Source organism: Drosophila busckii, chromosome 2L (assembly GCF_011750605.1).
Source record: "Drosophila busckii strain San Diego stock center, stock number 13000-0081.31 chromosome 2L, ASM1175060v1, whole genome shotgun sequence".
NCBI lineage: Eukaryota > Metazoa > Arthropoda > Insecta > Diptera > Drosophilidae > Drosophila > Drosophila busckii.
In genome coordinates this window covers 18631146-18644199 of record NC_046604.1, presented here as the reverse complement: position 1 = coordinate 18644199, position 13054 = coordinate 18631146, and the positions used below count along the sequence as shown (strand labels likewise).

General features: G+C 40.8%; 3 protein-coding genes across 5 annotated transcripts; 2 read left to right on the top strand and 1 right to left on the bottom strand.

The window, feature by feature from the left end:
- The first annotated feature begins 661 nt into the window (after positions 1 to 661).
- LOC108596325 (galectin-8) lies at positions 662 to 4188 on the top strand. 3 transcript variants are annotated; one of them, XM_017981961.1, is made up of 3 exons: positions 662 to 788; positions 2660 to 2775; positions 2834 to 4187. In XM_017981961.1, exons 1-3 carry the CDS (start codon positions 696 to 698, stop codon positions 3870 to 3872), a joined length of 1248 nt encoding a protein of 415 aa, XP_017837450.1. In that variant the 5' UTR covers positions 662 to 695; the 3' UTR covers positions 3873 to 4187. The 3 variants fall into 3 exon arrangements, with proteins under 3 accessions (XP_017837450.1, XP_017837440.1, XP_017837459.1); XM_017981951.1 differs by lacking the exon at positions 662 to 788 and adding an exon at positions 1162 to 1521 and having other exon boundaries at positions 2834 to 4188; XM_017981970.2 differs by lacking the exon at positions 662 to 788 and adding an exon at positions 2019 to 2308 and having other exon boundaries at positions 2834 to 4186.
- Positions 4189 to 4305: 117 nt separating this feature from the next.
- Positions 4306 to 5930, top strand: LOC108600837 (galectin-4). The gene is made up of 2 exons (XM_017988636.2): positions 4306 to 5664; positions 5724 to 5930. Exons 1-2 carry the CDS (start codon positions 4518 to 4520, stop codon positions 5774 to 5776), a joined length of 1200 nt encoding a protein of 399 aa, XP_017844125.1. The 5' UTR covers positions 4306 to 4517; the 3' UTR covers positions 5777 to 5930.
- A 3200-nt stretch (positions 5931 to 9130) lies between these two features.
- Positions 9131 to 12852, bottom strand: LOC108597489 (protein atonal homolog 8). The gene is made up of 2 exons (XM_017984070.1): positions 12524 to 12852; positions 9131 to 10636 (listed from the first exon to the last, which is right to left on the bottom strand). Exons 1-2 carry the CDS (start codon positions 12591 to 12593, stop codon positions 9696 to 9698), a joined length of 1011 nt encoding a protein of 336 aa, XP_017839559.1. The 5' UTR covers positions 12594 to 12852; the 3' UTR covers positions 9131 to 9695.
- Between the last annotated feature and the right edge of the window lie 202 nt (positions 12853 to 13054).

The following is a 13054-nucleotide window of genomic DNA, read 5'->3' as shown; positions in this document are numbered from 1 at the left end:
ATTAGTGTTAAGCTTTAAATATTCGTTTTTAGAAAGTATTTTGCTTAAAATTGAAAATCTTGTTAAATTTAATCAACAATTATATATACAAATTATATACATATATATTTTATATTGTCTATTCTAATAGAATTTGTATGCATTAAACTTGAAGCTTAAGAAAGAGCATCACTCAATGAAAAATAATCAAGGCTATGTCCTTGTGCCTTTCAAATGTACGACAATTTAAATGTAATTTGATCAGTTAATATTTCTTACTAAGAAAAAACTATATTGTTTATCATTTGTTGATTATTTTTACCTAAGCAGTGCGGTAAATATTTAACACCCACAGCAACAGCTGAGTCCGTGATGTCATATTCTCACATATATGTATATGTGCATGTGTTTGTAACTGAGCAGATTGTTCATATGGCTCTATACATATTAATTAAGACAAAAATACGGTTTGTAGCATCAGTTGAATATTTCTCGCAGTTCAAGGTGGATGTATATAAATTCTTAGCACTATTTTGCAACAGCTTGTATTCCAACAACATACAAAGATAAAATTGCGAATATACATATTTTTATCTAAAGCTTTTGCAAGTAGCCTGAAAATACAACATTGGCTGATAAGGTTGGTAATTATTTTCCACATTATCGGACAGTTTAAGCACTATTAGTTTGCAGTAGTACAACTTTGGGGCAATACAATGATTTGTTGCTGTGGAAGGCGCAACCATTCGGCCGATTGTAACTCCCGCGATGGCAAGGAAAACCGTTTACATTTGAATGCCGATATTGATGTGAGTACACACATAGATAATGCACACGTATGTCAACCATAGTATGTGTTATTAATTATACATAAGTTTAAACCCATAATCTATGTGGGCGTATCAATTTAATATCAAAGATAAGCAGAAGCGCGTATTTTTATCAAATATTTAAACAGTCAATAAGTTTAACCCAAAGTAACAGCACCTACTACCTGCCGGTCGGTTTTCCAGTGCTAAGCAATATCGAAAACTATTGCGCGAGAGCAATCTCATAAGCCCGCAAAGCTTGCGTCTGTGTCTGTCTGTGACTGTGAGAGAGAGAGAGAGAGTTTGTAAACACGTGTGCGTGAGTGCAAAGCGAGAGAGAGAGTATAACAAAGATTGTATTTGTGTAGTGACCGCTTGCTCGTTTAGTATGACTGCAATAGCGTGGCTCGTTGTTAGTTCAGTTCGCGAATTCATCTGTCTGTCGAATGCACTCTGGCAAAACAAATTCAATTTACCCCAGAGTTTGCTTTACTATCATACACGGCAGCGTCTACAGTTATTCGAGTTTCATTGTCGCGAACAGTGGTTACGTCAGTATAAGCACAACTTATCGGCACGCAACAAATTAAACAAAATGAAAAAGAATGTAATGGACACAGATGATATTGATTTTGCAGTGGAAGCAAGCGCTTCTTGCCAACAAATATGTGAATGGGAAGCCGATGAATTGGCAAATGCAGACATAGAAGTTGTGGATGCAACGGGTTTTAATGTACGTATAACAGTTTCATAAATGCATATGCACATACATATATGTATGTAAATATGTATACACAATTGCAATAATACATACACATGCACTAATTTCAATAAGTGCGTAACAGAATATTGTTTTCGCACTTTGCTTAAAAGCATTTTTAGCTTCATTCTATAAACATGCCAAAAGCGCTCTCAGCTATTGCGTCTTTGCTTTTGCTTCACATTCGGTGTGCTTTCCAAGCATTTATTTACATTTGCTTTGTTACGCCGCTCGCGCGCAAAAGCTTTCTCATCAGCTGTTTTTAACACAAAGCTTTTTATAGCTTATCGCTTTTGTTTTCAAGTCTCTCTCCGCCCAAACTTTATTCAAGTTTAACGCGACTCGCACGCTAAATTGTGAGTCAACAAAAAACAAAGCAAGGAGCAAGAGCAACGACTTCGAAAAAAATCAATAATAATAAGACTAAAACTAAAATAAAAATATAAATAAATATAAAAATGCTGTAAAAGAGTGTTATATATATACACAAAGGTCGTGCAAATCGGTGGTGATTAGTCGGTGGTCATCGTACAAATATAGCCCCTGAATACACATCTGTACACGTTTTCTTATGTGCACATATACAGCATAACAACAAAACTACCTTTAAAACAAAGCGCTTATTCCAGCTGTGATCATACTAGTTGAAGCAAAAGTTAATAATAATTAAATTTAAGCCAAAACAAACATGTGCTTGAAGGCTGTGTGTCAAAAGCTGCTCTGCTGTTGTCATCAGGCAAAGAAGGGTGGCTTAAATGAGGTAAGCAGCCCGAGAGTGCTCCCACTCCAAGCTAAGGTTGAAACTACAAGTGTATAAGCTAAATATAAACATAAAGAATTTAATTGTTTCACTGTACTTGAGTCTGCTCATGCTTGTGTAGCATTCATAGCACTTAAATGGAAAAATTTCAATGCTAGACTAAATTTGGTCAGGGTAAATTCAACTCAGTTGGCTTGTTGTCTATATGTTTACATTGTTAGTGCCATAATGTCGTTATACAGATATTTGAATGCATTGCACGATGAAACGCGTAGTAATGCACAGCTGATTAGCATTGTAATATTTAATTTTTGAAATTGTTTAATTATTAAGCTATGCTTTCATTTTTAGGCTTCGTTCTACGAATATTCCGACGCACTCCCCAAATATTATAACGATGAAATTGGCCAACTATGTGAAGGGGTCAGCTTCACTGTACGTGGCAAAATAGCCAGCAATTGCGAGAGGTAAGTAATCAAATATATCAATATTCCATTTATAATAAACTCATACGGTTTGTTGCAGATTTTCAATCAACTTTGTGTACAAGAACGAACCACGAGACATTGCTCTGCACATCAATCCTCGACTTCCGCAAAACTATATAGTGCGCAATACCAAAGTTCATAATGTTTGGGGTCGCGAGGAGGTCTCCTCAGCGCTGCCATTTTTACTACGGCGTGCTGAGAGATTCTCCATACAGGTGCTTGTCACCAAACAATGCTATATGATCTCGGTGAATGGACAGCATTTTGCCGAGTATTCGCACCGACTGCCCTTTGAGGCAGTACGCATACTCGAAGTCAAAGGCGACGTTGAGGATGTGGAAATGCAACGCACCATGGTTGAAAGCTATCCGCAGCGCTTACCAGAGTCAGCTGAACAAACTATTACGGAGCTGCTGGATACCGAAACGGATGAGATCGACGCAGGTGCTGAGGAAACCATTAGTATACCTCATGAATGGTGTCTGATCAGCTCGCCAGCGAAACTAACACAAAGTCCGTCAAAGGAAAATGTTAAATGTACTAATATACATCAGAATCAGGGACTTACACTGCCTTACTACGGTAAGTTGGCACCTAAATCTCTAAGAGAAGGCCGCTGTCTGAAGATTGAAGGACGTGTACGCCTTTTGCCACACTCGTTTTACATCAACCTGCAACAGGGTCAGGATATTTGGCCACATCCTATTATTGCATTCCATTTAAACCCGCGATTCTCGCAAACTAGCAGCAGCACCATGGGCAAAGCTGTTGTCTGTCGTAATGCCTGGCATAATGGTGCTTGGGCCGAGGAGGAAAGATCAGAGCTTGACACTAACCTGCGACCTGGACGCACATTTTCATTGGCAATTGTATGCTCTGCAAACAAATCGTTTGAAGTTTATGTGAATCGCAAGTTTATAACAGAGTTTAAGTACCAAGTGGATCCAGAAATTGTGGATACAGTCTATATTCAGGGTGACATCAAGTTGTGGAATGTCACGCTAGGTCACAATGCTAATGTTAAGGGCAAAAGTGTGCGAATCTATCACAATCCCATGTACTCGGATGACTTTTGAATTTGAATTGAAACTCGAATGCCTTAAGCCTTGTTACTCACTTTTGCCTTTTGTGACAATAATATGCATTAATAATATTTTGTACATACATTTAAAATTGCATAAGCTTAAACCTTTTTTTCTATACATAACGTTTAAATGTTCACGTCTCTATATATCGAAATATTGTTAAGAAGTTATTTAAAAGGCAGTAAATTTGTTTTTCCTTATATACATACACACATCAATCAGTTGTTAGCGCTTAAAAATATTGTAAATCCACATTTCATTTAAAGTCATAATTTTAAGAAAGCATTGTGCTCCTAATACATGTTAAATATTTCTATTTCTTTATTTTATTGATCTGAGAAATTAAAGTAATATAATGTTGTTATACACAGTATAAATTTAAATTAATATTTGCACGAGCGCCAGCGATTGTTTTTAAATTCTTCACGATACATCGATATCGATCGAGCTTTGGACTGCTATCGATGTGTGGCAACTCTAGTCTGTCATAATTTAACTCGTAAACTAACGAAACATATTTTGTAAAGTTTTAATAAGTACATTGTCAAAATTGTTGCCTCTCGATTGAATTTCAAGCCATTTTCATAAAGTGAATATTTTGAGCATGCGAAAGAGGCGTGGGCGGGCTGAAAGGCCATGAATATCTATCAAGGTGCTCGTAGCGTTGTCCTGCGGCGCGAACTTGATCCTATGTCCACATTCTATGAGGAGCGCAGCTTAACGCGTATGCGGCATCACTTTGAGTTGCAGGAACCGCCAATGCCAGGACTCAGTTTCTTTATTCATGGAGTAATACAATTGGACTGTGAGAACTTCTCAATTGATTTCTTTAGCACCAAGCACTGCGATCAGCAGCGCAGTCACGACATTCCACTGCGCATTGGCGCCAGATTGCCGCAGAACTTTATGATCCGCAATACACGCATCATGGATAAATGGGGGCTGCAGGAGAACTCTTCAAACTTGCCATTTCAGCTAAAGCATGGAGACCCCTTTTGGATGCAGGTGCTACTCACAGAGGAATCATTTTACATTTCAGTAAACGGATATCATTTTGCTCAATATGTTTATCGCATGCCAATCAAATGGATCGTTGGCGTCGATATACGCGGTGGTGTCTTCGACATGGTCGTTGATAAATTTTACGTTACAGAGTATCCCATACGCATCTCTCACTCCGCGGCTGGCCTAGTGCCCTTAACTGAGGGCAAACCACGGGCCATGGGCGCACACACGATGCCCAATGACTGGCTGCGCATCGAGGTGCCGTCTATATATCTCAGACAGCATGAAGAGATCGTGTCAAAAATTAATATGCCATTTTACGGATATTTGTCATCGGATAGAAAACTAATCGATGGACGTGCTCTACGCATTGAGGGACGCGTGCGCCTTATGCCCCAAGAGTTCCGCGTGGCTTTGCAGTGTGGCCAAAACATTTGGCCACAGCCAACGGTTTCGTTTATGTTCAATCCCACGTTTCTGCGCACCAGCAAAGCCAAGATGGGCAAAGCAGTCATAGTCAGGAGTGCGTATATAAACGATGAGTGGGTCAATAGTGAAGTGTCGCGCCTACACACGCATTTGGGACCCGGAAAGGCGTTTGTAATCTTGGTGGCCTGCCGCAAGACTCACTACGAAGTGTATGTGGACGGTAAATTGCTGGTTAACTTTCGACACCGCATGAATCCAGAGGATGTGGATATGCTTTTCATATATGGAGATGTCAAGCTATGGCATGTTTCTGTTGAGACCTTCCTGTGTCCGCATCTGCTGAGACTGAGTGAGTTCAAAGAGAATTTTATTACAATATTAATAAGACTAATGGGGGCCAACTTACAGCTCGATCCTTTCCCGGTTTACGTTTAACCACTTCTTCGCATCTCCATCGCTAATCTATTTGTAATCGACTTTTAAATTGTGAGATCAATATGTGGTTGTATTAAATTGCGGTCTATGTGTATAACAAAATCGAAGCAAATTGTTCAGATCTCAACGGAACTAAGCAACCTTTGTCTATTTGTTGTACAGAGTCCAGAAATCGCAGCCACTGACACTGACATTACTTGTGCTCGCAATTGATTATAAAATATGATAACCGATTATAGTTATAGACGTCGTCCTCTGGTCAGCATGCCTGCTGTGTTCAACAGGCGTTTATGTCTACATATGTTGAGCAAGGCAGTTGACATGTGGCATCAAAATAGGCACTGGGGATAGCCGAAAACGTCAACGGCAAGTCGGGCCCAGCTCCAGCCCAAGGCTGTGTCCGTAGGTAACTTTTACCAATAAAGGGCAAAAAATTATTATTTATGGTTCAAGTTTCAACGTGACAGGCATGCCTTATGCTCTTTTATGGTCTTCGCATGGCTTTGCCTGCTGCTGGTGCTACTCTGCTTTGTTTTTCCTAACTGAAAATTAGGAATACTTGGCTTAAACTGTCGCGAAATCTTTTCTAGGCCATTGCTCCCAGCATTGAAAAATAAATCAATTGTGGTTCAATAATTTCTGCGCTGTTGAGAGGACGTGCTGATGAACATGACGAGCTGACGTGATGTGAGCAGCCAATTTTGTGTAATTAATCAAACCCTGAATTAATTATGAGCTTTAAAAAAAGAGTCAAGAAAATGCCCGATGTTGCCGAAATTAAAATGTTGCTGCCACGCTGAAAATATGTATATGTGTCCCCAACAATTAAAACAACATGTTGAGCGAAACAAGAAGCATAAGAATGCAATAATTCGCGGTAGTCGCTTTCGCTCAAAATCAGCAGCAGCATGCGTGTGGCGCTTGTTGCAGGTAACCTGGACAGGTAGGCAACCAGTTGCTGTTGTAAGTGGTTCTGGTTGGAGCACAAATTGCTTATTAATTTCATATTTTCAGACTTTAATTGATTCTTTGCCACATGTTCAGCATATTTGCAGTCATTGCAGCAATTTGTTGTTGATTAAGTTATTACTCAATTCGCAGCAAATATTTAAATATTACTAAGCTGCTGCGCTCTACTAAAAATTGTTAGTAAAGTTGACAGTCAGACCGACCGACCGAGCGACCGACCGACTACAAATTCATTCGCACCAATTGACAAAATTTTGCACCACTTTTTATGGTCTCAGGCAGTCAGACAGTCCCTTTCTTGGACTCTCCCGGCTGCAGCAAAAAGAAGCGCATATTAATATTCCATTTGTGTAGTCGGCAACGAGGCAATCAATGCTTCTGGAGCGCGACTATATTCGAAATTCGTGGCTTTAGTCTTTGTCGCACAGGCTGCTCCTGGCCAGCGCTCAATTGTTTGAAATGGTCAATGGAATGCAACTCGTTTCGCATGCGAGCCAACTCACACTATTGTAGCCTTGCTACCATAAGTGCCGCTTGCCGACCGAATTACAGATGGGCCAAAAAAAAATCACTAAATGTGAAAAAACGCAGTCGAGTCAAAAATACTTATTTTCATGTGAAGATGTACACACACAAGTATTGTTTGAAAACAGTGTCCAGCTGCGTCTGAGAATCAATCACCTTCTTCTTTTTAGCCTTACAAGGCGCGGCTAATCCGCTGGACTCCGAGTCCAAGTCGAGCGAGTTTAAGCGCTGTCAGAATCAATTACATGCTAAGCGCTTGTAACGTGTTGACAGTCTTAGTTATTCTCCAAAGCAGGGCAAGATCAGCTGCATCAGATGCGCGAGAGGCAAGCATCTGGTTTGGGCTGCCTCAAAATATATATACACACATATGTATATATTTATAAATCAAATTAACTTAGGCTTGAATTTTAATTTATTCGCATGTGCGCTTTTTTTAAGGACTCATCCTGTATATTAGGCGCGCTGCGCCGACTAAGGAAACGTTGTGTGTCGGCATCCCATTTCTTGGAAAATCATTCGATATCAATCTTATACTTGGCTGCTTAAACAATTTTTATATGGTAGTTGGGCACATCGCTTACGTCCTTTTTCGGCATTGTCGTCAGTCAGGCTGCTCTTGCCTCTTGCCCGACGCCGGACGCTGGACGCTGGACGAGTTTGTTTACTCTCCACGCTTCGATTTTGTTGCTGTTGCTGCTGTGTTCGTAACCTTAGTTTTCGGTTAACAATGCACCCCAGAAATTCCAGCAATCTTAATGCGTTCATATTGACTTTTTGCTTTTTGCACTGCTTACTACGATTTTTTGCTTCGTAAGGTGGCATTGCCAATTATGTATATTAATGAAATTTAAGAAATAATTGATACTTTTTTTTTAAAGTGCTGCCATGTTTGGCTATGCATAGTACAAACCCTTCGACGTGGCGCGCACATTAGCCTAACAGTATCTAAGCCAGCGTCTGGGCCATAAACAAGTCTGGCATTAAATATTGGCAACTGGCACTTTCGCTAGGAATAGTAACCACATTGCTGCAGACGCCTGACGCCAGTGGATGACGATGTGACTGGCATACGCTATATTGCAATGATTTACGGATCGAGGGATTAGGCAAAGCCTGGAATTATAATATTTGCAATTTACTGGCACAACTGCCTTTGTGGGCATTGCAATCAAAAGTTGGCATTACATCAGCTTAGATTTCCATCAAAACGAGATCAATAATCTTACAGTTAGTTGTCTGCCCATTATCATATGGCGTTGTCGATTAGTGTCTGGGGCTGAATCATGGCGTGATTTGCATGAATAGCTTAATAGTCGAACAGATGTTGGCTGCTTGGCTTGATCTAATTAATTAGTTGCCAATGTTTTTGCTCTGGGCTTACAAGTGTAAGCTGATGTAATTGAATGCAGTTATTGCACAGTGGGTCAAGTAGATGCAAGTGTTAGATAAACAGCATTGCATTCAATGTACGTCATAGGTGCGCATGTACCAGGTTAGCCTAGTCGACATACGATAAAAAGTAATAGCGCCTGTTGGCTAGATTAGCACACAAACACATAGACACACACACACACATACACTGCTGTACTATTTTTGTGACTGATAAGCTGCGGCAGCTTTTAGTTCGGCTGTGGGCCAAAATACGTTTCCAACAGCTTTGCTCAGGGAGTGTGTGTGTCTCTGTGTGCGTGTGTTTGGGTGTTTCGCTTGGTGCACCTGAACCTGACCCGACACCTGTTGAGTTTTGGGCTGCTCGTCAAATGGTTTGTTTTGATTTGATAAGATAAGCCCAACGTATACATATGTAGCTCCAATTTGTTGTTAGCGTTAACCACATTTTCGGGTACGCTCGCACCCACCATGAGTAATACACAAAATGCAAAAAATTTCAGTTTTCAAAGATAGTCTATTTTGTATTCAAGCTGTTACTTTTGCTTCTGCTTCATGGCACTTAAATATTTTTAAACGCATATATAAAATGAGATTATCAGTTCGATTACATTTATGTAAAACTAGTCAAATATATCCCCCATGCGATTCTTAACGAATTGTGTGTTAAAGCTAAACAATTATTGTCATTATCGTTATAGTTGTTTGTCTTTTAGGCATTTCTGTATATAGTTTAGGAATTTCCTGCTTACGCTCGTATATGTACATTAAGAGTAAAGGTTACAGGCGACTTTAAAATAACATCACATCGCAGTTTACATATATATATAGTTTAATATCGCCTCATACTTTATGGACAACTAATTACAATTAGAAACTTGTTAAATAATTTATAAAAGAAGCTTGGCAAACCCATAAAGCTAGCAGTATGACTATATAGCGAACATCAGCTACAAATACATATATACATACATAGACATAGACAGTGTGTGTGTGTGTGTGTGTAACAATAATTGCAACTCAGTCTTGGTACAACGTTTGGGAGGCAAGTGCAGTCGTCTACTCATCCTTCTTGCGTTTGACCTTGCCCTCGGTTTGAATTGTTGCGGTGACGGCTTCCATGCACTCGGCTATCGATGGCTCTGACCTGTCCGCGCTGTAGTCCTCGCCGGCCATGCGACTCAGCGCCAGAATGTAGGAGCAGGCGACGCGCAGCACCGAAAGCTTCGACAGCTTTTGGGAGCTGGCATAAGCGGGCACAGAGCGACGCAATGTTTCATAAGCGGCGGATATGGTGTGGACACGTGTGCGCTCTCGCGCATTGGCCTCGATGCGACGCTCACGTGTCATGTTCTTGTAGTTGCGCTGCTGCGGTCGCGCTCCTCCTTTGCCGTTATCGTTGTCGTTGTCCTCCTCGATGTTTAGCTCTAAACTGAGTTCACTTTCGCCTTCAGCCTGCTTTGACTTGCTGTTGTTGTTGTTGTGCTGCTGTGGCTGCTTCTTCGTAACTAGCTCCAAGGGTGCCTCCTGCTCCGGCTGCGTGGCTGCGTAATCACGATGCAGCGTTGTCACACCTGGATGTCGCACAAAAACGTGCGCCGGATGTGGCATTGCCTCGTGGCAATGTGGCGCCAGCGCTTGACTAGTTCGACACACGTGCTCCAGCCCAGCGCTGCCAGGCGGTGGGGGTGAGCACTCGGCGGGTGGCGTTAGCAGCACCCCCGAGTCAGCTGATGAGGTATAACGTATGCGCTTCTTCAATGGACCCAACGTTGTGTGACTCTGACTGAGACTGCGACTGTGACTGTGATTGTGACTGTGACTATGACTAACTGTGGATGAGTCTATGACTTTGGATGGTTCTGTGCTCTTGCGCTTGTTGCGCACCAACGCCATTGGCTTGGCCTCCATGGGCGGCTCCATGGGCAGATCGTCGCCACCCTCACTGCCGGAACTGGCTGAGCAAAAGCCCGCATCACGATCATTGGAGCTAGGTGAGTCTGCAAGTAACAAATTTGGGGTATTATTCAAGCTGAAACATCAAGCAATTGTGTCAGATACTTCAGTCAGTCGGTCGCAGAGCAGTGCAAAAATAAAATGCCTTTAAAAATGTAAATGCAAGTTATTCACATTGCAAACCGAAAATAAAACCAGTTTACCAGCCGATTTGCCTCACTCTTGTACAGCAATGACCTCTAAAGGCATTAAAAAAAATATATATACAAGTGTTCAGATACGCGATTCACTTGATGCGTTGCTGCAAATAAAAAAACCATTTCAAGTTCATTGCAATGCGCCAAAACTAACTCATAGATCTAGTCTTAGGAACTCTCTCTATCTCTCTGTTACTCATGCGCTGTCTCTCTCTGTCGATCGGCTATTAACACCTACTCAGGGTTTATTGATATACGTATACGTATTATACATGTGACTAGGTGTGTTAGCGCTGCTTAACACAACTATTTATAACTTCTTTATTTATCTATAGACAGCGTCTCCATGGGCTAATTTTAGCAGCGCAATTTGCAAAGTGAATTATCCAGTTCAAGCTGTATAAATAGAGCTAACATATGTATGTGAGTTATCGGCATCGAGAAATCTTAAGCCATTTGGATATTATGGGGGCTTTTTAACTAAAACGAATAACTCACTATAAGTGCGGCTTTGAAAATTCAGTTCTCAGTCCGAAAGTGTCAGTCAAGGTTATCAGACTATAGAGTCTGCGACTCAAGGGTGAAAAGTCTAAGTGTGGGAGCCTCTGCTTATCGCTTATAGTAGGGAAATAAGTACGTTCCATACCTATATGATGATGTATGCAATTTCAAATTGTGATGCGTCACTTTTATGAATGAAAGCAATTCGAATGCATAACTAAGACTTGAAAACGTTCATCAGAAAGATAGTCACGATAGTAACTGTTTATTGACTTTCGCATTTAAGCAGCCAAAATAGTGCAAGCTTTGCAAATTGCGCCTACAGCAGCAGCAGCAGCAGCAGGTCGTTGCTCTTGGCCAGAGCGGCTCAGTTTTGAACTGCCAACTGTTGTGAGGTGTTAACAATCTTTAGCTAAATATTCATTAGCAATAGTAAGCACTGAAAATGAAAATGAAAATGAAATTGCATGCCAGCTATGAAAATCTAAGACTGCAAAACAATTTATTTGCGTTTAAAATAGCCAAACGACAACGACGACGGCGACAGCAGATGTCACTTTGCCCCACTCCCTCTGCAGCGCTCAGCAATCAGACGCCGGGGTGACCCAAGAAAAGGCGATGGGAAAGGCAGTAGTGTGTATATGCTGAATCGCAACTGCTAAATGCGATTGCCAAATGGCGCCCGAGAGCTTGTGGATGTGGCGCCAGCGTTGACGACGCCGCGCATCCGATAGACGGGTAAACAATGAGAATACAACAGACCAAAGCAGAGCCAGAGCAGACCCAAAGGCAAAAGAAAATAAATTATGTGTTTGATAAATAACTAAAAGACTAAATGTGTATTTGTCGACAAATCAAAAGCAGTTAGCAAAATTTTACAATTAAACAAAGCGAGCAGTGCCAGGATATAAACTCTTTGCCCCCTACCCCAAGACCCAAAGGTGGGGGGTTGCTGCTGACCCTGGGGCGTGTGGTGCCAAGCCTCTGCCGCTGTAGTCATCATCAGCTGGCTTTCCATTTATACAGCACACAGCTGGTTATTTTCTATTCGTTTGCCAGACGTTTCAATTTCAGATATTTATTACAAATAGCTGTGCAGAGCAGCTAAAAACAATATGTTGGCAGCTGTTTTGTAGTTAGCACTACTGTTATTAACCACATCGATGTATACCTTAAACACTAATTTTTTAAGCCTCAAAAACTATTTTTTATTTTTATAAAAATTGTACATACCTTTTTTGATGATTGCCGCCAGTTCGGCTGCATTTAACTGCATATAAAGTTTGTCTGCGACGATTGCCATAATAATCCAGGCAGCGATACAATCCAGTTAATGCGCGTAATCCAAAAGAATTCAACGTATTTTTAGTTTCAAAACTTATTTATTTTTATTTTGTACGCTTCACTTAACAATTCATTTACATAAACGTTTCACGCAATTAATTGATTAATTTCTTGTTTTATTTGCACTCGACTTTCTTTCTCATAATATTATTATATTCATTTATTTCAGACCCATTCTTTAACACACGTTCGGAGCTGCAGCGCGCACGTCCGTTCACGTTCGCGTCAAAAGAGAATTTAAAACTAAATTTTATAAATAAAAAGAACTTTTTTATTTTTGTTGCCCACTGTTGTTAGTAAATGTGTGAGCAGTGCAGCAATTGTAAATTGCGAACAAGTGCGACACGAGCGGCAATATGCTGCATACATGTTTGAGTTCGATACACACACGTTCGCAGTGACGTCATTGAGTAAGTACAG